This window comes from Miniopterus natalensis, chromosome 19 (genome assembly GCF_054644295.1).
Source record: "Miniopterus natalensis isolate mMinNat1 chromosome 19, mMinNat1.hap1, whole genome shotgun sequence".
Taxonomy (NCBI): domain Eukaryota; kingdom Metazoa; phylum Chordata; class Mammalia; order Chiroptera; family Miniopteridae; genus Miniopterus; species Miniopterus natalensis.
Genome location: NC_142099.1, coordinates 31,311,771 through 31,339,188, shown reverse-complemented (window position 1 = coordinate 31,339,188; position 27,418 = coordinate 31,311,771). Strand labels below are relative to the sequence as shown.

At 53.5% G+C, this 27,418-nt stretch overlaps 1 protein-coding gene across 1 annotated transcript; it reads right to left on the bottom strand.

Annotated features, from left to right (window-relative positions):
• Positions 1-797: 797 nt before the first annotated feature.
• On the bottom strand, positions 798-17,921 carry NUAK2 (NUAK family kinase 2). The gene is made up of 7 exons (XM_016215789.2): positions 17,688-17,921; positions 9,360-9,480; positions 6,639-6,790; positions 6,221-6,286; positions 4,258-4,377; positions 3,593-3,725; positions 798-2,939 (listed from the first exon to the last, which is right to left on the bottom strand). Exons 1-7 carry the CDS (start codon positions 17,904-17,906, stop codon positions 1,876-1,878), a joined length of 1,875 nt encoding a protein of 624 aa, XP_016071275.2. The 5' UTR covers positions 17,907-17,921; the 3' UTR covers positions 798-1,875.
• Between the last annotated feature and the right edge of the window lie 9,497 nt (positions 17,922-27,418).

Here is a 27,418-nt window from a genome sequence, read left to right as displayed (position 1 = left end):
GTTGCCTGGACACCTCTTATTCCCCAGACCCAGGGACTTTGCAGGGAGGGGGAGGGATGGTCCCGATGCTGCACCCCAGAACAGGTGTGCTGTGGAGCAGGGAGCTGGAGCTGGCCGAGACTGGGGATGTTTTGGGGCCTGTGAACACCAGAAGGGGGTAGGGCATAGGGAGGGAGCCTGCTTGAAGCTGGAGCCTGCCAGCTGCTTGCCTGCACTTTGTCTGTACTCTCCCTTTCATCCCAGTCCTCGGAGCCCTGGAGTTTCTCAAAGGAGCAGGAGAGCTCTGGGAACGCTCTGCTGGGGGTTGAGCAGGGGGGCATTCCAAGCATTCTTGGCTTCACCAGGGGTCAGGCAGCGGGGGCGGGGCGAGGAACAGCCAACAGCCGGCCCACACCGAGCAAAGGGGATTTCTTTGGAGAGAGGGAATAAAGGTGGGAAGGGGGGTCTTCAAGCAGCAGGAGACAGAACTGAATGGGGGACGGGTGGAAGATGATGGGAAGGCTGGGGGCAGGGCTGTACAATTGGCCAAGCCCAGCTCTCCCTTTAGCGCCAAAGATAGGAAGAGCAAATTGGGGCTTTCAGCCCAAGGCTCTCCCACTGGTGTTTTTAACAGGGCAGCACTGCTAATGGAGGTATATGGAGGAATTTTTTGGAGCTAAGAGCTGCGTGTTTGTTGTTGGTTTGTTTTTATTAAGCAGGCTATTTCTCAGCCGGAGTGTGTTAAGAGAAGGCTCAAAGATCAGCACCCCACCTCCTCAAACAGGACAACACAGGCTATTTTCAATCACAGTTCTGGTTTTTAATAGAGTGGTGTTTTTTCTGGCCAGAGAAGGGAAGAGGGACCATCAGGTAGACAGAATCAGGGTGTTGATGAGGGAGCCAGAGAACCCCTCTGGACAGTGCAATGGAACACGCAGATTTATAAAAGGGCCCCCCTTCCCATCATCAGGAGAGAATCATTGCAAAAATATTTCTCTGTACACAAAAGTTAGATGAATAGTGGACTTTCCAGAACATAGTATTCACATTATAGAAAACAGCAAAATTCATTTTAAGAACACATTGCTGAAAACATAAATAGGACATTCTATAGGGTCCTGAAACCCCAGAGAAATAGATGCGTCCATTCTCAGTAGCAGGAGCAGCTTAGAGGCTGGAAAAGTTCACAGAGCCTTTGAGGTTCAAGGTGGGGTCCAGAGGAATCTGGGCCCCTTGAGATGAAGTCCAATAGCAGCCTGAGCCTTTTCAAGTCTTTTAGATTCATAGCAGCAACTCCAGGAGGCTAGGGCCAGGTTTGGAGGACAGGAAAAGGGAGAGAACCTTTGAGGAAATGGAGGCGGTGTTCTCTTACTGCTGGGAGAAATAAGGAAGGGCACACTCTGGGAGACTGTCCTAGGAGGTCCCAGGCACATTAATTTCCATATTCCAGTTTTAGTGCCTGGAAGGGATGGGAATGTGTATGTGAAGTGTCCATCCCTACCTTGGCAGAAGGCACCATGCACAGAGCTACTCATTGCAGCCAAGGAGATGGGTACTGATAAGAGTGCTCTTTCCAGATTTCTGTGCTCCTACCCTGTGTACATGAACAGGAAAACCTGGACTTGGCCACGAGTCCAAGCAGAGGGCCTTCCCCTCTACTTCTCTACCTTTTCCCCCCTACTTTCTTCTTGGTTCATCAGGGCTGAGGACATTGAACCCTCAGTGCGTTTCATTGTCCATTTTCCCCATATCCAGCCCTCCTCAGGGCTAAATGGCAAACCATCTCAGCCTTCTGGGCTGGGATGCTGGTCCCAGGAGGCAGGGGAGAAGGTGTCTCCCCTCAGGGTGTTGCCAGGTGCATCTTAGAGCCTGTCCAGGGGGGCAGTGCCCCCACCCTCAGCTGAGCTTGGAGCAGATCCCCAGGGCCTGCCGGTAGGCCTCCGTCACCTCCTGGCAGTCCGTGAGGGAAAAGCAACTTTCCCCCAGGGGCTCTTGCCTCCAGCGCCTCAGGCCCCTGCATCCAGGGCCCTCAGAGTGGGGCTCCTCAAGCCCCATGAGGTTGTCCACAGACACACAGCCCCGCAGCAGGGGATCGGGGAGCCGGTCGGGCAAGTCCAGCTGGTCAAAGGACTCAGAGGACAGGATGCTCTCCTCACTCACAGCTCCTGAGGGGCGGCTGGCCTGGGGCGGAGGGCGAGGTGAGGCCAGTTCATCCAGGGAGCCGAAGGTAGTGGGCACTGTGAGCTGCAGGGCTGTGCGGGAGAACCTGCCGTTGTGTTTGAGGATGCCCTTGCGATGGAGGAGCCCTGAGGCCTGGGGCGGCTTCTGCTCCCCGGAGTCCCCACTCATAAACACGTCCCCGGTATCCAAGAGCTCCCCAGAGTCACTGGGTTCAGGAGAGGAGTAGTAGCCGGACTCCCGCTGCCGAGACTTCTTGAGGATGCCCTTCCTGGGGGGCAGGGCCGCGGCCGGCCCCGGGTTCGCGGGGGCCGGGCTGAGCCCAGAGTCCTCCCCTGCCCACTCCGAGGAGGCAGACACCTTCTTCTTGAGAATGCCCTTTGGTAGCTTGAGGTCGCCTTTGCCAGGGCGAGGGGAGGTGCCGGCAGCAGGGTCGCCCTGGAGGGACTGGGCCATGTCATTCTCCTTGCGGGACTTCTTGAGCGAATGCTGGCGCTCCAGGCCGGGGGCGCCGCCGCCCCCTCCGCCCGGTGCGTGCTGCTTGAAGAAGCTGCAGGCCTTGGCCCCGCTCCCCAGGAGGGGCCGGGAGGACCGCCGCAGCCACTCAGCCACCGAGGCCCGGCCAGAGTCACTGCCAGGGTGCCCGCCCTCGTGCGCAGCCTCCTGCTGCCCCACATGGGTGGCGTAGCCCCAGTTGACCCACCAGTGACTGGTGACATCCTCCAGGGTGGCCCGGCGGGTGGGGTTCACCATTAACAGCCACCGGATCAGGCCACAGGCGTCTGGAAGACAAAGAACGGGGGCTTCAGACTGGCAGCCATGAGAACGGGCACCCACAGTCCCCTCTCGCTGGCTTACCCCCATCTGTGCCAAGACACCACTCACTCCTCCATCAGCTATGTCCACTCCCACCCAGGGCTCCACGTCCCCCGCCGGGCCACCTCCCAGCCTCCCGCTTTCCCGGCCGGACTCTGCCAGTCTCCTCTTTGGTCCGTGCCCCTCAGGACTCTGTCCCCTCTGTCAGCCTTGCATGTGAGTGTGTCCTTGTTCTCCCCACAAGTGCAACCCTCCGAGGGTATGGACTGTGCTCAAGGGTAGACCAAGGTTCTTGCGTCCTTCTGACCTACACTGTAGGTGAAAGGGCAAAAAATGTCTAAGAATGAGGGTGGAAGTAGAAAGTGAGACAACTGTAGCCACGAGGCTCTAAGCTAGACCTTAGGAAGCACTTCCCAAGTATAACGAAGCATGCCCATAAGGGAAGGAAGAGGCATCTCCTCCTTTTTCGGAGGTCACAGACGCTGGAGGCAGAGAGATAACAGCAGGAGGTGGGTAGAGGGCGCTCTCATCTGCACTGGGCTGTCCTTGTCACTCTAGCGCCACGGATTAGCTTAGAACATCCAGGGCCTGGATGAGAGCACCCATACCTCTCACTCACCTGAGGGTTTAGGCGGCTCCCTATAGGCCCCTTCGCTGATCTGTTTCACCAGTGTCTTATGGTCCTGCCCGTCGAAGGGCATGGTGCCATGCACCAGGATGTACAGGAGGACACCCAGGGACCAGCTGTCCACCTGAGAGAGAAGGGGGCAGTCAGCAAGGATGCTGGAGGGCTTCCAGCCTCGCCTGCACACTATAGAAGAAAGGGGTACACGCTGGGGAACTCAGAGGTTAGTGTACCTGATGGCCACCTCCCTCTAGTAACCAGGGGCAAAAGAGTGACACTGCAGGAGGGATTGAGGCTCATGGGGAGAGGTGTTGTCCATCACCTCTCTTTGGCAGGGGCAACCACAAACACAAAAGCAGTTGGCAAGGCCAGCCCTTCCAGGACAGGAAGGGGTGGCTGGCTGTGTGCTAGGGAAGGTGGTGGGAACCAGGAAGGAACGGGGCACAGGACTAGACTGAGGGCCAACGGATTTAAGTTCTCCTTCCAGTTGTGTTGCTCCTGGCTAGAGACCTGGCAAGTCACTACTTTGGGAGGTGGGGCAGGGGTGCTGAATTTTGTGCTCTGAGAAAGGAAACAACTACAAAACAGCCCACCTACTCTCAGGAGCTCAAGGGTCAGGCAATGGCTGAGGCAGGCTGGTGTGGAGGGCGGACACTCACCTCCGGGCCCGTGTAGGGCTTCCCGTTGACAATCTCTGGCGAGGCATAGAGGGGGCTCCCGCAGAACGTTTGCAGGAACTTGCCTTGGTGGTAGAGGTTGGAGAGGCCAAAGTCAGCAATCTGCAGGAGTGGGACAAACACGGCAGAGGTCATGCCAAGGCCTGGGCTGTTCTGTAGCTTTCAGCCTGCCCCTGGGGAAACCTGGGCCCCAACAGGAGGAAAGGGTGCCATGGCCCCCAGCCCACACTGGGCGCTGTCAACACAGCTCAGGCCCAGGAAGAAAGAGCCCCATAGAAGTTGTGTCAATAAGCAGTGAGGTAGAGGTTGGGGGGAGGGCTCCAGGGTCCTCACTGTTCCCTGGGCTCCTCTGCTCATGCTCGACCCCACCCCAGGCATGTGCTCTCCAGTCTACGCACATCCTCCTGACCCAGCAAGCCCACCTCCCCTAGGAAGCCCTCCATTGCCCTGACATCTCCTTTTCCCATGAAGCCCTACAGTTTCCAATGGCTTGCTGTAGCCACTGCCTATCAGTTCTGTCCCTTCATAGTGCCATATCAACATGTTCCCCATGCTGGCCTCCTTCTCTCCCCATCCCTCCTGCAGCTCCCAGCACAGGTGTGATCCATGCCTGGGACTCAGCGGGAAGGTGAACCAGATGGAGGGGGAGAGTCAGCATCTCATGCCAGTGCATGACCCTCAGAAGCATGCGACCCCAGCTCTGGTTTACCATGCGAGGCTGGGCTGCCTTTCCTAGCAAAGGGTTAGTCTCTGTCTGTGGGGAGGAACATGGGGTCAGCCCAGTATGGCTAAGAAGCAATGGTGAGAGCAGAGCAAAGCTCACGGTCGTATCGGCCAGGAGAGGGAATCTTCTCACGGGGCTCCCGGAGCCATCTAATACTGAGGCCTTGAGAGGCCCCCAGCCCTCCTCCTTGTTTCCCAGAGAGACCTTTTCCCCAGCTGTCCTCAGACAGAGGCCGAGGCCAGTGTCCCTCTGCTCCTGACCTCTTTACCCCAGCAGAGGGTCATGTGTGCCTAGGGTGGAGGCCTGTTTATGAAACTCAGGCTCCTTCATTTATGGTTTTATTGGCCTCTTATCAAGCAGTTACCAGTTGAAGCGCATAATGAGGCAGGTGATTTGTGTAGATGGGAGAGTTCGTCACCATCCAGGTTATATGGGTTTATTGGGTCTGCCCCCCTCCCCCAACACCATAGCATCAAAGCAAGCCCCACCTTCTCTGGGAATTGGCTGGGAAAGGGGAAAAGGGAGATGAAGTCAGTGCCAGGGCGTCTCAAAGCAGGGGTCAGAGGCCACTGGGGAAGAGACTATGTCCTGGGTTCAAGAAGATTCCGAGGAAGTCTGGGTGCAGAGTCAATGCCCTCTCAGGTACGTGTAGGGGCCGCCTCGCCATCTCCCCCTTCCAGCTCTGCGATCTGAGTTTATCTCATATCAAACGTAACTGCTTAGGCACGGGAATCGGAAGCTGCAAGAGGCTGCTGCTGGAATGCATGGCTTTGGGGAAAGGTGCCAAAGGGCTACCTAATTACAGCAGATTAAAGTGTGCATGTGTGTGTACATGCATGTGTGTACATGCACGCAGGCAAGGAAAACTCAGGCCACGGTCACCTCCCTGCCAGTCCCAAGGTTGTAAGCAAAAACCGATCCTAGACCTAGACTCCTGTCGGTCTTGTGATGTCAAGAGCACTGGTTGAGGAGTCAGAAAACCTTGGTTCTAGCCCATGCTCAGCCTCTTGTTAGTCATAGGACCTTGTGCAAGTCACCCCCTTTTCTGAGGCCTCGGTTTTCCATCCATAAAACGAAGTGGGAACCAACATATAAGTCGGAGCTTGCTTGACTCCTGGAACTCCCTAAGGGCTTAGAGATGCTTGGCTGTGGATGCTTAGAGTGCAGAAAGGCTGGGAAGGGAAGAGTAGGAGAGCTGCTGGAAACAGAAAGTGGGCTCACCTTGATATTTCCATTGGCATCTAGGAGGATGTTCTCCAGCTTGAGATCCCGGTGGACAACCCCATTCTGAAAGAGGGAGGGCAGAGGGTCAGGGGAAGGTCACCACCGAGGGGGGAGCATGAGGCCGTTGTCTGGAAAGTGAGGCAAACACAAAGGGGGCAGGTGGGGAAGCGTAGGTAGGCTGGGAATACCCATCTTGATTGGTACAAAGCACAAGAAATCACAGGCCCTTCTACCCTAGGCCAAGGGACTCAAAGCCAGAAACACCAGCATTCCCTAGGCTGAGAGTCCAGAATCGAGTCTTGCCTCTGCTTTGTCTCACTGTGTGATCCTGGACAGGTCACGGAATGCCTCTGGCCTAAACTGGCCCGGAGGCCAGGGACCACCCCTCAGAACAGGGCTGGAGGTAGGGGCTCACCTGGTGGCAGTAGTGCACAGCGGAGACGATCTGCCGGAAGAAGTGGCGGGCCTCGCGCTCGCTGAGCCGCTGCCGCTCGCTGATGTAGTCATACAGGTCGCCCCGGCTGGCGTACTCCATGACGATCACAATCTTGCTGCTGTTCTCAAACACTGGGGCAGAACGAGGGGGGACATCAGGCCCCTCCAGAGTCACTGCTCCCCTGGGGGCCACCGGCCTCTCCCTCACCCTGGACCAGACACTTCCCTCCAGGACCTCCTTCCAGGGATGTCTGCTGATGGGGCAGGAGGGTAGCAAAGAAGGACAGAAGGCCCTCTGAAGCTCTCAGTATCTTCCAGTAGCAACTACTTAAGGCCAAGAAACTGGCTGGCTCACCCATCCTCTCCTAGGAAGTTCTGGCTTTTGAGGATTCTTAAAACTACCCTGCAAGTTCCCCAGCGGGCAGAGACATCACTGGATGAGTGGAAAGGCTGTCTGAAATTTGGTACTTTTTTGCTTTGTGATCCAGGGCAAATCTCTTCCAGATCCATCAGTAAGAATACAGGTTTGGAGTTTGAATCCTGGCCCCATCACTGACTAGCTGGGTGACATTGGCAAGTTATTCAACCAGCGTGCCTCAGTTTCCCCATTTGAAGAGGGGGATAATAATGGCAACTCTTGGGGCTGAGGTGAGAGCTAGATAAAAGCCAGCGAAAGCTCTGGGGCTGGCTGAGCAAGCTGGTGGAGGGGCCGACATAAGCACGCACGCAATAACTGCTCCCAACTGTTATACTCGTTCCCAGCATCCTCATATATATAACATATGTAATAATGCCCATAAAATGTCTGCCTTGAGGACCAGAAGAGGAGGAAAAGTATACACAAGTGGTTTGTACCCTATAAAGTACAGGGGAGAGCTGAGGTAGTCATCTCCTCCAACCCCTCTGGATTCCCACCCAGGGTGCTTCCAAGGCCCTGTCCCCAGAGGCAATCAACAGATATTTGGTAACTGACTGACTGGCTGGGCTCCTGGCAGTCAGCCTGCCCCAGCTGGCTCATTGACATGTGTAGAAAGGGCCCTCTTGCCCCCTCAGGTCTTGTTCTGGCTCCAGCCCCCTGGGAAGGTAGGAACGACTGAGTCACCCAACTGGCCCTTCAGCTGGACTGTGTCAGAACACACATGGTCCTGACATTGCATCTTTGTGTCAAACAGGTCCTAGGAGTTTGGCTTGCTCTGCCAGCCCAGAGCTACTGCTGTCTAGCCCGTGAGAAGGAGCTGAGAAAGGCGGCTTCCCCCAGGAGGAGTCCTAGCTCCCAGGCACTAGGATCCATGGCCAGGAGGACTGAGCTTTTTCCCAGGGGAACATGAGTGAGTGGCCCTGATGTGTGGTGGTCCAGCCTCCTGGAGTATGCCTAGCTGAACCTCTACCCCTGTGGTTTCCTGTATTCCTGCAGACTTTGTACCATGAAACTGGGGGTCAAGAGCCAGCACGTTCTGGACAGCAGCTAGGTCAGCCCCCCACCCTCCTAGTCCATACTTCCTAAAGACTGGCAGGATGGGGATGGATCTGGGGGAGCCCTGCCATATACACAGTAAGTGCGATGGCCCTACATCTGCTGAATCTGAAAGTGAAGGAGAAGCCACATCCTGAGCTTCAAAGCTCAGTTTCTAGACCTGGCTGGGTGTGGGTGTGGGTGTGGGTGTGAGGCATGAACATGCGCACATGCATGAGCGTGTACACACACACACGCGCACACACACACACACACACACACCAATCACCAAGCTCAGCCTGGCTTAACCAATGCTCTGCCGTGCCCACTCTTCCCTGGGGGAGTACACAGAGATACAATTAGCTTTCTCAGCTACTTGTCTGGGTTCCTCGTGGGACAAGCTCAGGACATAGGGCCATGTCAGTGGCTCTGCCCTTGGTCTTCCTATGACTAGAACCCAAGAGAGAAGACATCCCTCTTCCTTCCCACCAGGAATATTCAGAGAGGGCAAAGCCATAGCCTCCCTTCCCTCCCTCTGCTGCTAAGCCTTGTTTCCCATCTAATCGATGTTGTGTAAAGGCTGGAAGCAGACAAGTGTGTGTGGGAGGGAGCTCCCCCTCTTTCCCTCATCCCCCACTCTTGCTCACTATGTTGTCTAGGTCACAGGAAACAGGGCAGCTGGAGTGGAAACCAGCACCGATGTCAGAGCAAGAGGAGTCTGAGAAAGATAAGGAGAGGGGGGAGCCAGCCCCAGAGCAGGAATGATTCAGGGTACCGGGCAGACCCTAGGAGGCCTGGCTCTTAGCACCCCTGCACCTGAGGCAGGGGCAGGTTTGTATGTTTCAGCCTCCCTGGTACTGCTGAGGGTTTCATTGGGTTGGGGGGGTGGGGGGAGGAAGTGTTCATGTGCGGAAACCTAACAATAACAACAAAAAGCCCGCAATCCACTGGGTTCCTCCCATGAGCTGAGCACTTGGTGACATTTAGTTTGACCTTTGCAACTACCCTGTGACGTAGGTGGGATTATCCCACTTTACAAATGAGGAACTGAGGCCCACCCAGAGACTATACTGAGTAGCAGCCCATGTCATACAGCTGAATTTCAAACCCAGCTTTTGTCCAACTCCAAAGCCTGTGCCTCTTTTATTTCTCCGCATCATCTGTTCTGACTGCTCCTACACACACACACACAGACACACACGCGGGCGAGCACACACACTCCCAGGTTCAAAGGTCCCGCCTCTGTACCTTCGTGGATAACAATGATGTGGGGGTGGTTGAGCGACGACATGATCTCAATCTCTCGCCGAATGTGCATCAGGTCCTGCTCATCTCTGATCTTGTCTTTCCGGATTGACTTGATGGCCACCTGGGAACAGAGAATGCTGGAGGTGAAGAGAAGGGTCTGGCAGGTACAGATGTCCCAGAGGACACCCTCAAAGTCCTGACTGTGGTCTGCCTGCAGCTGCGGCAAAGGCCACAGGGCGCACCCAAGGAAGCCACTCCGACCTTCACCAGGAAAGCGGGCAGAGAGGCCGAAGAGCGCCTCCTCTGGAGAAGGTGTTCACTTGGGTTAGGTGCAGTCTGTGTGGCAGGGAGGTGTAAGGACCAATGACCTTATTCAGAGTCCCCAGATGAACAAGGAAGGTAACAACCACTTGGAGGCTGATGCTTTATGACTGACAAAGCGAATTTACCGCGCTACACCGTGAGGATGAATTTACCCTGATGCCAAGCATAGTGCCCGGCACACAGTAGGCACTGCTTAACCATCTGTTGCATTAGTAAATTAATTGGCCCTCACAACAGCCCTGGGAGGTGGGCCCAAAAAGTATCTACAATCCCCATTTACATGTGAGGAAACTGGTACCCAGGCAGGTTAAATGACCTGCTCAAAGTCATTCTCTCACTAACTGGCACAGACTTGGATGAACCTTGACAACATTATGTTAAGTGACATAAGCCAGGCACACAAGGCCCAGTGCTGTACAAGTCTACTTAGACGAGGTGACCGGAATAGGAAAATGCATAGACAGAAAGTAGAACAGAGTTACCAGGGGAGGGGGGGGGGGCGGGCTGAGCAGTTATGTTTAATGGGTACAGACAGCTTCTGCCTGGGGTGAGGAAATGACTTGAGAAATGCCAGTGGTGATGTTTGCACAACATTGTAACTGTACGGAATGTCACTGAATTGTACACTTAAAATGCTTCACATGGTGAATCTTATGTTATATATATTTTACCACAAAAAAAAAAAGTGTGAAAAAGACAAAACCCCAGTCTCTTCAGTCTAGGAAAGGAATGTCCCTCTTCCAGCAACTAAGTCCTCTGGCCTTTGCTATCTTGTCTGTAAAGGTGAAGATGCCATAAAAGGACTAACCGTTGCCCCAGCTGGTTCCTGTGGGGGGTGCAGCGAGGGTGGAGCGGGGCAAGAGGCAAAGAAGAAAGAGCTGCCAGGATGCCCTTTAAGCAACGCTCTGGAGACGGAGGGGGTCTCCGTCCCTTTGTCTGCTCCGTCCCACTCAGGGCCAGGTGACAGAAAGGGGAGACTCACAGCAGTGCAAGGTGTGTGTGTGTGTGTGCAGAAGACACGCCTGGGGAGCTGGGAGACCTGGGTTCTCCTCCAGGCTGTCACTGTCCCCATGGGTAGTCCCCACCCCCTCTCAGAGCCTCGGTTTTCTTTTTAGTGACACCAACAGGCTGAACGGAGGTGGCCGAGGTGCTTTCCTGCTCTGGTCCTGAGATGAGCCAGCGAGTGCCAGGCCTCAGAGGCTGCCTTGCTGGCACCAGGTGCTGGGCAGGCGTGGCGGTCACAGGGCTGGTCAGTTCCTGTCAAGTGTTGTGCAGGGCCACAGATGGTAAATACGAGACTTCCCCTTCTTGGAGACGGGCAAGTCATGAAAAATCCAAGGGCTCAGGCTGAGGCAAACGGCTCCTCGTTCAGTTTCCCAGGAGGGGCTGCTCCCTCAGGTTCAAAGGGAGACAGAAAAAGGAGACCACTTCTGGAGGGGAGGGGCCCCTAATCCCCCTTTCACGGGGCTCCGGAGGCAGACAATAGCTTCCTGCTCGCAGGGACAGTGACAGGAATGCGGAACAGCCAGCGTAATCCATCAGAGGCGAGGCCACAGTGCCCAGGGCCGGTCGCCCCGGCAACGGGCCAGGGCCGGTGCCCTCCGCCCCTTCCTCCCGGCGCTGCCTCCTTCCCGCCGCAGGGAGGACAATGGCAGCGGGAGGGCCATCACCATGGAGCCTCCCGCCAGGATGCGCTGAGGCCCACGCCGCAGCTGCAGGTGCCCCCCTCACGCCCCCGGCCCTGCTCCAACCAGGCGGGAACTGAGCAGAAAAGCCCCTGGTCTAGAACTGGACGGGGTGGGAATGGGGACACGGGCTGCGATCCTCCTTCAGTCCCAGACACCTCTCTCTAGACCCCCGACTTCTCCCCCAAGGCAAGATTTTATGGGCTGGCTCTTTTCTCTCTGAATTTCTTCATTTCAATAACAATCAGATAATGGATGAAGTACTATGAGCTCTTCAGATAAAGGGCAATAAAAACTGTATTAACAGATAGTAACAAATCCTACATAAATCACACAACTAGACAATGAGACAGAACTATTTGAGAGCCTAGGATGCGTACATACGCCAAAACTAAGCACATCTTGGATGTATAATTGTGTATCTACAAACAAATACAACGAGAGAAATCATCTGAGGCTTAGGAAGTAGAGCTCTAAAAAAGACAAGTCCTAAAAAGAGGGGGCCCCCCCAAAATAAAGGGGTCTGAGCAGTACTAGAAAGAGTCCCTTCGTGGATAGAGAGAGGGTACACAAGTCAAACCTTGAGATCCATTTCTCACCAACTTGGAAGCCTATGACTCTAAATCAGAATTATTAATCCTCAATGAACAGTTCATTCCTCCTGTAAACTTACGCTCTGGCCTCAGGGGGCTAGGTCAAGGACCCCCAATAATCTACCTTAGGTCCTAGGAGAGCACAGTTTGGCTGGCACTTCCCAGGAAAGAAACAAGTTATGTCAACAGGCCTCCACCAGTCCCTAAGCAGGTGACAGACAAGAAGAGTGACGTGTGAAGTGCCCTGGTGGGGGTGGGTCACTATTCCTCAACCTGTCCCAGCCCCATGAGACAGGCTCCTATCTACCTGCTGGCTAGCCTATCAAAGTAAATTAAATATAGCAAAAGCTCAGGCCTAGACAGAGCTCTGCAGTCAAAAGTACTCAACAGCTTACTGGTGAACACAAGTCGCAAAATAGATATTGGTTAAGTCGCTGGGCTGATCCTTGACTGATGGGACTGTGCCCAGATAAGATTTTCTGCCTTTCATCCTAGGCATGGGTGGAGAGTCAACCTCTGTTACGAGCACTGATGTTGAGGGACCTTTGTTCTCATCTGCAAGGTAGTTGAGCAACCATTCTCCAGAATAAAATTATACTGACTAGAGCCAAGGAGGAGGGTAATAACTGCTGAGTGGGTCACCCAGAGGAAGGGAGATCACATGCCCCGAGACAACCCTGGTTTATCCCAGTATAGTTACTAATGGTGACCCCTTTCTCTTCAAAGTACCCAAGTTTAGATAATATATTTTATGGCCTCCCTACTCAGAGGGAGCAGGGAACCCAGGCACAACAGTATGCTACTGTAAAGGTGAACACCAGCTCTGTGGAGTGGGTGTCAAGAGCCCAGGTATCTTCACTTGCCACTAGGAACTAGGCAACTCCAGACAAGTCACTTAAACAGTCTGGTTAACTGGTCTGGCCGGTTTTAATATCTTCATCTGAAAAATGAAAGGCAATTTATTCTCCAAACTTCTGCTGAACACCTACTATGTGCCTGGCGCTCTGTTAGGTGTTGGGGATTTAGACAAAAATTGGACAGTTCCTGTACTGAGGTCCTCAGTCCAGTGGTCGGACTGACAATTAAGTCAACTCCAGTCTAGTGTGATGAGTGTGAAAGTTGAGGTCCCTGCCTGCCAGCGGCTCCGGGAGCACTGGAGGGAGTTTCTTTGCCTGGAAGGGCAGGAAAAATAGCTTCTGGGAGAAAACTTTATTTTAGATCTTGAGGGATGAGTGGGGTTTACCGAGCCAAGGAGGGTAGGCTAGGGAGGGGCAACAGGGGCATTCCAGGCAGAGACAAATGTTTGAGCAAAGGCCAGAAAGAAAGGAACCATTCACAAATTTACACATCAGGATCTCCAAGCTCCCTTCCAAGCGCTAGCATTGTCTGCTGAGTGTCTTCAGAAATGGGTCACCTGCTACTACGCCAGGAAGGTGCTAGCCAAGGATTGTTATAATGAGCTTGTTCAGAGGCCCCATGCTATATCTATGTTAACCTGCCTGAGCAAAATTCCTTCCGATACCAGCCCAGTGATTTCCTGCCCCTGTGGCCCTGCATAAAAAGCAGCAGGGCCGATTCCCTACCCCACTTTGCAAATGGCAGACACTGAAGTCCAGAAAGGTGCGCTGACTCTTCCAAGGTTCCCTGATACATCAAGGCAGAAAGATCCAAGGGGGAGGGGTGTTACCTGGAGAAGCTGCCATCTCAGAAGACAAAAGATCCTTGCAGATGCCCTGCCCGGCCTGCAGCTCCCTACCTCCCGCCCCTGGAGAAGGGAATGCCCCACACCCTGCCTTGGGCCAAGCTGTATAGTACCCCCCCCCATCTCACTTATACAAACACGCTGGAGAGATGGGTGCTGGGGCTCAATTGGTTAAACACTGCCCCTACCCACCCCCAACTCAGATCAGGAATGATCTGGATTCAGGAGAGGATGGCAGAAAGGTCTTAGGAAAACAAGATCTAAAGGTACTGGTTCCAGGTCCCAGGAAAGAGGGTGCAAGCTAGGCATCTCTGGTCATAGCTATTGTCAGGAGTTGGAGCCAAAGTCCTTGACTCCTCTCTGACCTTTAACGAAGCAGCTGCCATCTGGGAGGCGGGGCAAGGAGATGGAGGATGACCCACTTAGATAATGGAGGAGAGGTTGGGCTGGGCACAGTGGGGATGGGCCTAGGGTGTGGGGCCTCACCAGCCCACCAAGCCTGCCAGAGAACTAGCCAGGGAGACGAATGGGCTCCAGGAATGAGGGGAGTCTGAGCTGCTTCCCCTAAACCCCATGCTGTGTCCACCCCTCCTTGCCACCCTCCTGCCCACTCTGCCAGGTTGCTGGGCAAGGCACTTCCCTGCCTAGCTCTCTTGTGTGGTTTGGCCAGAGCCCAAGGACAAGAGTCGCCTGCAGCTGGAGCCTCCCTCCCTAATGCTGAGCAGGCAGGTGCAGGAGGAGCTGGGAGGCAACATCAAGCAGAAGAGGCCTTTGGGAGCTGGCCAGGTGGGAGACCTTCTCTGGAGCAGAGGCTGAAGGAGAGACTAGGATTTTGAGCAAAGCAGAGACCAAAGTGGTTAGGCTCAAGGAAGCTGAGCACAACCCATTTTCTTGCTCGGCAGAACAGACCCAGGATGGATGCCTCCAGGAGAGGGTAGGGTCTAGTCAAAGTAGCCTTGCTGGGATAACACTGTGTGTCAGCTACTGTGCTCAGCACTTCACAATATATTACTTATTTAATCCTATGAGAATACCAGGAGTTAGGCATTATTATAATGCCCACTTTTTAGATGAGGAAACTGAGATGCAGAGAGGTCGTACAGCTGGTAAGCAACAGAGGCAGGATTTTGAACCCTTGCACCCTGACTCTGAGCTAAGCAGCCTTCCTGACAAGGTAGAAACCAGGAATGTAGTGTAGTTCACCCACCCAGGATCCCTCGACATAGGCAATGTGTGTGGGTGGGAGTTGTTTTCAGTGACTCCTCCAACCCTCAACACTGCCTGAAGCTCTGGAAAGGTGACTGAAGCAGATTGTTGGAATGACAAAGCACACTGAGACCAGCTGGGCCAAATTGCAGGCCAGCTCCCAGACTGAGACTCAGTAGTGGTGATCTAGGCCCTGGGGTGTCAAATCAGGGGCCAGTGTCACAGGCATGCAACTAACCAGCCATACAATTCATGTCTCCTCTCTGGGCCTCAGCTTCCCCATCTGTCAATGAAGGAATAGGACCATCTCAGTCATTTTCAAATCCCAAGAAGCCTTCTAATATATGAGAGAAGCATCCCTGCCCCAGATCCCTAGCCACTCGGACCCCCTCACATTCCTCATGGAACCCCTTGGAGGTAAGACTTCCATGCAGATTAGCACAAAGGCTTTAGTGGACTCGACCAGCAGGTGTTTCTCTTTACGAGGCAGGTCAGTGAAGGAGCTGGGAGTCACAGGAGGAAATGTCATTTGGATACCAGGAATGTACTTGGAGACTAGAAGATCCAGAGCAAATATTTGTTTTTCCTTTGATGCCCTCTTGGAGTAGCCATTAGTTCTGCCCACCTGCCCCTCCCTCCGGACAGTCCCATCCAGCCCGATAACCTCATCCAGGCAGGCTGGGGATGGGAAAAGTTCTGGAAAAGTAGAGAGAAAATTGAGATGGGAGTCACCCGGCAGGCTTTCCTCTGACTCTAGCCTCAACCAATAATATTAGTTCATTTTGAGGGGGGTCTTGGGCGGCTCTCACATCCCTCTCTCCCACTGAAGATCCTGAGGCACCAGCCTGGTCTCTCTTCTGGGAGAACGGCAAAGAGACAGGAATGAGGGTGGGTGGGAAAGAGGACTCCTCCCCAGAACTAAAAAACCATTTGCACAGCAGGCAGCTGCTCTCCAAGAAGGGAGACCCCAAGCAAATGCCCAGCAGAAGCACAGGGTGGTCTATGGATCAGGGAGGTTCAGAACAGGTCCCATTCCTACAGATCTTGGCTCCCTGCATACAACAGAAGGCAGGAGGTGAGGCAGTTCCTTCTGAATTCTATATTCTGATGTAACAAGAGCTAGAATCTCTGCCTACAGACACTGAGATTTGAAAACTGACAGCTTGTTGATATCATTCCAGAATCAATGAGATCTCTCCCTCCCTCCCTTTCTCCCTCCTTCTCTCCTGTATGCAGCGACCTAGGTCAAGAGTCCGATGGGATCTCCAAAGTTAATCTTAGTTTCCCAGCTTGGGGGTCCTCCAGGCCCCCCAACCCAAACTGCCCCCCACCAGCAGCTATATTTCAGCTAAGCCCCTGACGAAGCCTGGGCCCAGTAGTCTGAAGCCTGGAGCCTCACCAGGCCCTCACACTTTATAGAAAGAGAAAGGAAAGGAAAGCCAGGAAGTACATGATTGCCCAATAGCTGTAACCTGGCAGCGGGCAACAGGGGACCATGCCAGGCACTAGCAGGAAAAACATACTTGGTCCTATTGATGGGGCCACAAATCCATCCCCTTTTGCCAGCATCCACTCTCCTTCACCAATGAAATGACTTCTTGAATTTCAAACCAGCTACTGGCTGCTAAAGCAAACAATCCGAGGAGGCAACTGCAGCCAGAGCTGATAGGGCAAACCATGGCCACACACACTCGCATGCACGCGTGTACACACACACGCATGCACACACACACACACACATACCCTGTGCTTCCACTTGTCTCATAACCAGCACCCAACTGGATTTGGCAAAACAATCCCTAGACCACCTGCTCTAACGGCTTGTTAAAATACACATTATTTTAATCTTCAGAATAAAATCCTCTGGGTGTGGAACCAGAGAGCATTTCAAACAAGCACCCCAGGTGACCCCTACGCACATTAAACTCCAGCTTGAGGACCACTGTTAACTAACTTTGGGCAAATTTGCCATCCTTTCAGGGCCGGCCCGCCCAGATGTAAGTATCCGTCCTCACTGTGGGTTCTTTGTGTCAGGAACAATTTAAATTCACTTTTGCCTCTCATTTAGTACTCACAGCAGCTTGGGAGGGAGGCTGTGTTCTCTCCACTTTTGCAGAAGGGGAAACTGAGAGTACAGAGATAAATTAGTGGCTCAAGGTCCCACAGATTAATCCTCCTACTCTCACTATCCCCGTACACAGCAAATTCACAGGACGCCTTCCTGAAAAGGCCCGAACCCAGAGGCATCTTGGGGCACAGTGGACCTTGCACCAGAGCCTGGTTTCACATTTCCCAGAACAACAACTCATCATACCGAAACTTTGACTCCCTCTCAGGGTTAGAAAGGACTTAAGTGTCCAACCCTCCCCCCTCCACCCCTGTGCCGATCTCCATACTGTGCTGGCAGCCAGACTAACAGAACTGAGTTGAGAACTGGACGGACACCCCATCCATTCATTCAAACACACACATTTACTAAACCCCTTCCAGGCTCGGGCGCCTTCCGCTTCCCCTTCCCAGTCCGCTCCGCTGGAGTCTGTTCCAAGCAAAACCCAACTTAAGTTCCATCTTCTTTAGGGGGACCCCTCATCCCCAGGCAGGGCGCTATTTGTCTTCCAGGCACCCTGCACCAGCTGCGCGCCTCATTAATTGGCCACCATCACCTGCTGCCCCGTGCTCTTGGGGTTCTCAGGTCCACGACCATTGTCCCTACAATCAGGGCCTGATATACCTGCAATAAACACCCCCCCAGCCCCCCCAAACCCCGCACCCTCAGCTTGGTAAGGACAGGGGCCAGTCCCCGGAGCAGGGCACTCACCAGGCGCCCCGAGCTCTCCCGCGCCTTCTTCACCTTGCCGTAGGTGCCCTTGCCCAGGGTGCCCAGGAACTCGTAGCGGTGCCGCAGGTTGTGCTTGTGGTGGTGCCGCTTCACCGCCTGCCTCTTCATCAGCGGCTTGGGCGACTTGAGCCCGTCGGCCAGGGCGGCGGCGGCCGGGGGAGCCGGGCCCGGACGCCAGGGGAAAGCCAGCGACTCCATGCCGAGCGGGGGCTGGGAGAGCGCGGCGTGGGGACCGGCCGCGGGGCTGCAACGAGGGCGCAGGGCCCGCACCCAGCACGGGCACCCACAGCCGCCCCGAGCGCGCGCCAGGCGCCGCCTCCCGCTCCTTATAAGCGCCCGAGCCCGAGGCCCTGGCCACACCCCCCGCGCCCATTGGCCCGCTCGCCGGCTTTGTGTGCTCAGAGCCGCCGCATTGGCTCACGCAGGCCTCCAGCCCCGCCTCCTCCCCCCCTCGCGGCCTGGAGAGGTGTCAATGGGGCCCCGCCCCCTCGCCCCCGCCCCCCAGGGACAGGCCGAGGGACTGACGGACCCCAGCGGAGGCAGGCTGCTCGGTGGGCTGTCTGGAGCCTTTGAGGGGCCCTGGAGCTGCTCTGAGTGGCGCTGGGTCCTGATGAGAGCCACCCGCTGTCCTATTGCGCTGCGTTCTCAGTGAGCCAGGGGCAACCTGACAGTGCTGGAGGTCACCGAAGTGTTTCTCCATCCTGAGGAATTTGCTTCTCTCAAGCCAAAATCTATAAAGCCAGTTGACCCCTTCTTCAAGACCATAGGGAGAGAGGGGATGGCGCGAGATGGAGGCCGGCTCCAGCTGGGTGGCAGGGCTGGTGGAGAGTTCCTGGGTTCTGAGCTCATCCGTTTCCAGTCAGATCAACCTTACATGGGTCTCAAAAATGCGGTTCTAGCACGTTCTTACCTCTCCATCAAGGAAGGCTTCTAGGGTTGAGTGGGTCCCTCAAGATGTGGTGGAATTTATGAAGCGCTGGAAGGCGGTGGAGAGAACCAAAGGGAAACATGCATTGATTAAAAAAATAAAATTATGCTCCTATTATTTAACTTGTATTCCTAAATGCGCAAATAGCTGTCCACCCAAGGTTTTCCTTCCCGTGATTTTGGAGTCAGGGGACTGGTGGCAGGTCATGAGGCTTGACCTACCCATTCTGAGTGTCATTTAGAGTGAAATGAGAATATCCATAGGCTCTCCTCCTCCCCTAAGTGTGAATTGTAATGGGGAGAAAGGAACATTTCCCCTTGAGTCTTCCTGATAACCCCGTCCTGTGAAGTGGGTATTATTCTGCCCAAAGCACACAACCGATAAGACACTGGGGGCAGAGCTGGCAGTCAGATCCCAGCAGGAGGGTGCCTTCAGCTGTGCCTTCAGGGCATGCTGAGGATCGAGAAGGACCAGATTCCCAGTGATTGAGTTTTGTATTTAGTGTCTGCCTGCTTTCCTACTTCCACTGATGTTTTGATCGTTTCTAGTGTGAGTTAGGGATGGGGAATGAGGTCCTTTACCTCCTAGTGACTGGAGAGAATCCACTTCTGCAGCAAACCACCCCCCTTCCCCAAATCTGCTTGGCCATAGGAGGTGGTAGCCAGTTCGTCACTCTTCCCTCTACTGGGTTGTCTTTGAAAATAGAATGAGGCCAGGTGACAGTTCCCCTGACCTGCTGCTTCCCTTCTCCCATGAGATCTGTACCCATCCCTAGGGGCCCAGCTAGCTGGGGTCATCCAGGTGGATAAGGGCTCCCAGGAGGAAGTGTGGGAAATATAAGAGCAAGCACAGGGTACAGTGTTGGGAGACCTCGGTTCTAGTCCTGACTGATACCAGCCAGTTCTGTGGCTTTTTACCAACCACTTAATTCATTCTACAGATACTGGTGCTGGGTCTATGGATACAATGGTGACAAGATAGACATGGTCTCTGTCCTCAGAAAAGTCTGTCTAATGAGAAATAAACAAGCAAACCTTAGAGGGAGATGTGCCCATAATGGGGGAAGACAGTATGCCCTTGGGTGTATGACAGGAGACAGCCCCTGGCTCAGACAGGAGGAGGTTGGTCACGGCAGCTTCCTGCATACAGGGCCTTTATTTTTTTAAAAACCCATATTTTTATTGATTTTTTAGAGAGAGGGCAAGAGTCAGAGAGAAAAAAACATCAGTCGAACCGCTAACCTTTCGGTGCGTGGGACGATGCTGAACCCACTGACCCATACTGGCTGGGGCCATACAGGGCCTTTGAAACCGAGACCTAAAGAATGTTCGACAATGATCCAGGTGAATCAACATTTCCTCATAAGTACCATGAAAGAATTATACAGATGAGCTTAAGATTCTCTTTCATGCTTGATCTGGACTCCTATGAATGCTTCCAGGTGTCCCCAACACCAAAGGGCACTCAGTAGAAGCTATGAACCAAAGGAATGCAATGAAATTCAAAGGCTAAAGTGAAGGGAACTACAGATGACTGATTTCCTTCCCTCCATCATCAGCTAAACTGGTGATTGCAGTGGAGGGTAGATCTCCTGTCCCTCTTGCACCTTCCCCACCCCCACTTCAGCTTCCTTGACCAGAATGTGAATCTCCTTTTAGGCAGAAAATCATGGATGACCAAGCACATCAGAGAAAAGAGATGCCCCTTGTTCCAGCCAAGGTGCAGCCTGGCAGCTCCTGTGGGGCTACAGGACGCAGCGTTAGTGGCAAGTGGATCTAGCTGTCTGTCCACAGCCAACAGACAAGGGAGGCAGACAAACAGACATGCGACTCAGAAATGATCTTAACTGCTGAAACTCAAATCTCAAATTCCTTAGCGGGAGACCTGAATGCCTGATAGGGAATCTAATTACGTCAGGTGACTCAGCTGCCAGCAGATCCTGGGGAATTCCTGGGTCATGTGATCCAATGTGCCGGGAATTTGGGCTGAGGTATCTGAGTCCTGCCTGCCCCCCACCATCCAATCCGAGAAGGAGGAAGTCTACCCTTCCCCACCCCCACAACTAATAGCTGATCGAAGTCTGAAGGGCTCTGGAGATAACTATTCTTTGGGCCTACTAGGTGCCACTCTGGGAAAACAATTAGGAACAAATGTCTGTCCCAGTCCCTACACATGTGGCAATCTGCATGTTTGTGCGGGTCCGTACTAGTAAAGGGAATGTTAAAATTCGGTTCAGAGCAAGGACTGTGGTGATATGCGGAGTGCAGGGTGCTTGCAGGAGGGCAGGTAAGGCGAGGCTTTGGGGGTGAGGTGGGGAGTAAGATGGGTCTTATGAAAAAGAAATTCTCTTGAGTCTTTCCTAAGAATTAGCTCCCCACTCTCAGGAAGTTTACAGTTTAGGAAGGGTTTGTGTGTTTAGATAAACACACAGTTTACTGTATAATCCAAGGCAGAAAGTGGGAAGACTCAAGAGAGGTACAAAGTGCCATGTGGGGCTTTAGGGTGGGTTTGAGAAAGGGCTTCTCAGGAGCCCAACTGGGCCTTGGAGGGAGTGTGGGATTTGGTAAACTGTGAAGAAAGGCCTTCAGGGATGGGGTGGGAGGTGAAGGGGTAGGAGTCTGGGGAGGAGATGCTGAGAGTGGGGGTGATAAGAGAGAGTAGAGAAGGGTCAGCTGAGGGCTCTGCTCTCTGTATCTGATGAGCTAATGCCTCCCTTGGAATTTGTGTTAGTATGGATGCCTGAGCCCCTCTTCCCTTTTCTCTGGAAAATGGGCTGCTGCCGGCTGGAGGGCTCAGTTTACCATCAACTTTCAGCTTGAGACCCCAACAGTTAAATTCCCTTTCCCCAGAACTCAGAGGGTGAGTTACAGCCCTGTCACCCCGGTGGTGGACAATACAGCCTTTAAGGTGTTGACCTTCCCCTCTCAGGGGCTAGTGGAACTGTCTAGATAGGAACCTGCACATTAGAAGCGGTCCTCCAAGCCTGGGAGGTGGGAGTCAAAAGAGAGGGGTGTAAATCCTGGACGGCTTTGGCAAATTAGGATTTCTGACTCAATGCTGCCCTCTTCTGACCAAAGTAAGTTTAGCAAGTTTTGTGAGATGCCCAAATTGGGGTCTGTTAGGCAATTTGTTACTTCAATGATTTAATCATTGGTTCATTCATTCATTCATTCATTCATTCATTCATTCATTCATTCATTCAGAAAACATGCACTGAGCAACAACAATAATAGGTATAATAATAAATCTAACACTGAGTGAGCATTTTGGATATAATGTCATGTCCAAGACCACCTGGGAGTAACAGCTGGGAGGCAAACCCTGCTAGTCCGATGTCACAGCTTGTTCCTAAGGTTTGCATTGCCTTGTGATGCCCAACTGAGCTCCAGAAAGACAAGATGGAACTAGTGAGCTGCTTACAATCTAAATTCTAGCAATGCTTACCAGGAATTTAGGGGAATTCTGTGCTGCAAATACCAAAAACAGTCCCCAAGCTCTTGATTACCATAGGAATCGAATGCTATTCAGTGGCTAGGCCCTGAGGGGGATGTGACTTGAGGAGAAGGTAACGATTGCCCCCCAAGCCAGAGACTTTGCCCTGTGTCCCCGCCTGGAGTGGCAGGGAGAGCACGCACAGATGGACAGAGATCAGGAGTCCTTAGTTCCAGCTCCTTTTTTTTTAATTTTTTACCACGAAACCACATTATAGTCATGGTCAAGGACTTTCTCTCTTGGAGGCAGTTTCCTCATCTATAAAAAGGTATTTGGATAAAGCAACTCCGAGCTCCTTTTCCACTCTGCTGTTACTTCTCTGCAATATCTAATTAGAAATACCTAACAGGGACAAATTAGAAATCTCAGTCACTCCAGTTCTTTTGTTCACCTGGTACCTGATCCTCTCACTACAGAAGATTCAGGAGCCTCATTCCCTCTTGTACCCCCAGACCTGCATATGGGGGTGCTCTGCTCTGCCACTAATTGACTATGACTATCTCTCCTCTCTCAGCAACTCTGAATGATTCTCTTCTATACAGTGGGCACATGGTGTGATAGCCACTGTATGACTGAGTTCAATCCTCACCACAGCTCTATGAAGTAGGTGATTATCTCCATCTCACAGATGAGAGAACTGAGGCCCAGAGAAATTAAATAACTGCCTCTGTAGGATCACAAAGCTGGCAAATGGTGGAATCAGACCGAAGTCCAGGCTACCTGGGTCCAGAAACAGTGCTCTTAGCCCAAGTCTCAAGTAGACTATACTTCTTGATGTCACCCTGCAATGTGCCTCATGACTGCCTCGTGGGCTTGCTGTGGGATGAAAGGGGGTGTGAAGCTGTGAGATTGATGGTTTCCTAGAGTCTTCCTGGGATCTCTTCAGGGCTCTTGTCCCCCCAATCCCCTCCCCCAGTCCTGGCAGAAACCCAAGTGTGTGTGTGTGTGTGTGTGTGTGTGTGTGTGTGGTGGCGGAGCTATGGCAGCAAGGGGCTTATCAGACTCCCTAAGCTACAACTGATACGACTGGGACTGGGGACGGAGCACAGTTGAGATAAGCTCAGGAGTAGGAAGTGCTCATGAAAATTGGCCTAGGCCAGAGGTCTGCGCGGGGAAGGGGGGCGCAGCCTGACTTGGGGGAGACGAGAAGGGGCCTTTAGACTACTACCTGGCATTCTTTAAATGCCAGACAAGGGGATTCTGAGAGCTGGGAGGTGGGGTGGGTGGATATTTGTGTAGATTTAGTCTAGGCTTCGGGGCAGTGTTTTGGAAAGGGTCTCCTCATCTTATTGTTAATGGCAAACCCAAAAGATCTTTCTCTTTTTCTGGCCCTCACTCCTGTGTACTTCTCCTGGTCTCTGAGGCTGTGTAACTCATGCTATGGGGTGAAGGAGTGGAGGGGGTAAAGCTTTCATGGGGTTCATCCACTGGGCACCAGGAGTTGCCAAGTACTTTCCACTGACTAACTTTGCTCATGGACGGTTGCTGTAAGTCATCTGACTGAGATCCTTGGTGGACTGAGATGCAGTAAAAATAAATATAAATAGAAACAACCCTTCATCTTTATAGGGGTCAACACTTTTATATCCACTTCTTTTTTTAAATCCTCTCCCGAGGATATTTTTCCATTGCTTTTCAGAAGGAGTAAAAAGGGGAGTGACAGAGAGAGAGAAACATCGATGTGAGAGAGACACATCAATTGGTTGCTTCCTGACCAGAGCTGGTGATTGAGCCTGCAACCCAGGTATGTGCCCTTGGCTAGAATCAAACCCAGGACCCTTCAGTCCTCGGGTCAATGTTCTATCCACTGAGCCAAACCAGATAGGGCCACATACACTATTTTACTGACCCTTCACTAACCCTGTGAAGTGGGGTCTTGGGTTAGATCCGGGGTACAGGATCTGTTGATGTAGTTGAGGCAGGGCGTACATGAGTCTCAGGATAGAAGTCAGAGGAGGGGATTCTACACCTAGTCTGCCCCTTGCTGGCCACATGATGGGGGCAGGTGACTCAGTCTCCCTAGTCATTAGTTCCTAAATGATCAAAGGAGACCCTGAAACAGGGAGGCTCTCTGTAAACTGTTAAGGGCCCCCCAGCAGCCCGGATTTATGTTGGTGGGTACTGTGGCTCAGGGCTCAGTATTTCATACTCCACTTAAACGCTGCTCCCTTGAAGGGGCTGAATGTCTCCTTCCTCCTGGCTCTGCCTCCACAGCTGCCAGGGAGGACAGGGCAGGACAGGCATGGGCTGTGTGCCCAGGTGGGAGTGAGAAGGAAGGTCTGCCAGTGCCGTCTCCCTGCCCCGTGCCTGGCTCCCACTGGCAATCTGAGCCCTTGGCCTCCTGAGCTGATCCTGGACTGGAAATCCCAAGCAAAGCACATTCTTTAGCCAGGTCACCAGCTCCTGGCCCTCGGTAAGGGAAGGCGGGAGCCAGCATTTCTCCTGGCCCTGAGTGACACTAGCCCAATTTGGTGCTGGGGGCTGTTATCACAAGCCTGGATGAGTAGCCTGGTTGTCACACACACACACACACACACACACACACACACACACACACACTTTATAAAAAGCCCAATCCTGACCTATATCTCTCCTATCAGAGCCCACTGCAAAGGGAGAGGGAAGCCAATCCCACAGCAGGGGGATTTGAAATTCTGCTGATTTCCTGGATCTGATCCTTGTGCCAGCCACAGGCCATAGACGGGCTCATTGTAAAGGTTACTCTCACAGCTGATGCTACCTCCAGGTCTTTGATTTCTGACTTTCATTCAGTTCAGTCTTTTGCTATGCATTTATTCCATTCAGTAACTTGTTATACATTTAGACCCTGCATGCTCAGCACGGTGACACTTTGGTCCTACAAGGGTTAATGATGTTGTTGTGGTCCTGAGGAGTCCCTAAAAATTTCTGTCTGGATAGGGGCAAGGTGGGGAGACCATGGCTTGCATTCACCAGGTACGTAGGGAGGGGCACTCCGGGTAGAGGGGACAGGCTGTGCTGGACAGGGAGGCCACAGTGTGGGAACTGCTTGCTCCCGATGGCCTCCTACAGGGAACACTGGGAGAGGTAAGGAGGGGGAGCTGGAAGAACGGGGCCTTTGTGGAGGGCCTAGAGGCCAAGACAGAGGCTGGGCATCATCTGGGGGCTGGGGGAGCTGAGGGAGGGGTTTAAGCTCTGTGACAAGATAGTCAGATTTGTAGATGAGAAGGATATCTGAACGGGCAGGAGGAAGCCAGCAGCAATGTGGAGCGTGAGGGAGGGCCAGGGTGGCCCCATGCACCTGAGGGAGACAGAGTCCTCTCTGAACCACCCAGAAAAACCATCTGCTCTAAAGTGGACTCAGGCATCAAGTCATCAAACACTTCCCAGGCCTCCAGGCCCCTCTCCCTCCCACCACTAGAAGTCATCTGCCAACTATTTCTTCCTTTGGAGGAGGTAGAGGGATGTGAGGTTTTGCAAGAAAGGGAGGGAGGGAGGGAGGGAAGGAAGGAAGGGAGGGAGGAAGGAAGGAAGGGAGGGAGGGAGGGAGGGAGGGAGGGAGGGAGGGAGGGAGGGAGGGAGGGAGGGAGGGAGGAAGGAAGCTGCCTCGGGAGCCAGGAGAGCCACTCTGGCCAAATGAAGACCTAGGTCTGGGGTGCTAGGGTCCTTCCCCTTTCTTCCTCTAGAGCAGCGATTTTCTACCTGTTCCACCTCACGGCACATTAATTACTAAAATTCTGTGGCACGCCAAAAAGTATATCTTTTGCCTGACAGAAAAAAGTATAATTCTGATTCATTCACACCGTCATTTTTTTACTGACAGTCTCAGGGCAAAGGGGCCAGGGCCGCTGACTAAACAGTCAGGCGCTGCACGTCCCAGCGGCCTCGCGGCCCGGGGGGGGGGGGGGGGAGCCACTGCCCTGAGGAGCCCCCACTCGTGTACTCAGCGCACCCGCGCATCGAGGGCCGGCTCCGGCCGGGCGAGGCATTGGGGAAGGAACGGGTGGCTCCCTTACGAAGCCTGTGATGTGTGGGAGTCACAGGGCTCCTTTGGGTCTCAGTTTCCTCATCTGTAAACCAGACCCACCTTTCCCGGGCTCGCGGGGATCCGAGGGTGCACGAGGTCCCTCTGGCCATCGTGGCAAGCTGTGCCACGGGGTTCTGGGGGAGACGGCTGCGTGTGAACACAAGGCAGCAACGGCGTGGATCCTACGCTGAGCACCGCCTAACCCGCAGCAGCTCCCCTCCCACGCTGGACAGGCACCTGCTCCCAGTGAGTGTGAGGCGTGTGCGCGTGTGCCAGGTGTGTGAGCAGGTGTGCACACAGGTGTGAGGTGCGTTTGAAGTGTGTACGAGTTGAAGGCAGGCGTAAGAGTGAGGTGCGCGAGTTGTGTGTGAGCATGAATGATTATGTGTCTGGCAGGTGGGTCTGTGTAGAGTGAGGGGTAGGCGGGTGTGTGAGGTGAGTATGTTTGTGAGGTGACAGAGAGAGAAGTGTGTGTGTGTTTGAACACGTGTGGGGGGGGAGCAGGCTCGCCCAGAGCATGCTGGGAGGAGCTGCAGGAAGCACATCTGGTATGAAGTACCACAGGACATGGAACAGCACCGAGAAACCGCTGTCCACACCCCACAGGCCAAAGAGACCCTCTGTCCAAGCTGAACGGCGATCTCCTGGATCACAGGTCAATGCTCAACCACTGAGCCACGCCGGTCGGGCTGTGGTCATAAGTTTTAGAAGGAGACCTCGTTCGATCTCTTACCAGCTTGAGACCTTGGACAAGTTATATAACCTCTTCGAGCCTTAGTTTTCTAATCCACAAGATGGGACGGTACTACCCACCTCATAGAGTTGATCTGAGGATGAAGCAGGTGCTCTGCCACCTTGAGATGGCCTCATAGTGGCTCTTGTTTTATAGATTGGGACATGAAGACAAGAAAGGGGTGGGAACTTCCCATAGTAGATGATGACAGGAGAGGAGTGAGGAGGCCTGGAGCCAGCTCTAGATCCTGAGCTGCCTCCATGGCACCATGAGGTTTGCCACTGACATTTCCTATTTCCTGGAATCCCCAAAGTCTTCCCTGAGTGGACCTCGAAGAGGTGGGTCCTCAGCAGATACCAGCTTTGGCCCTGGGTGGCCCTCACAGGTTCGTGACTAATTCCCCATTCTCATAATGGGAAAACCTTTTAGGGTTGGCTGTACCCCTAAGATTTCAACCATCTTAAAACACTTCAGTTCTATCCACAGATCTGGTACCATTTTGTGCACATGAAAAGCACCCCCGCCCCCTCCCAGACATGCTAGGCTTGGCT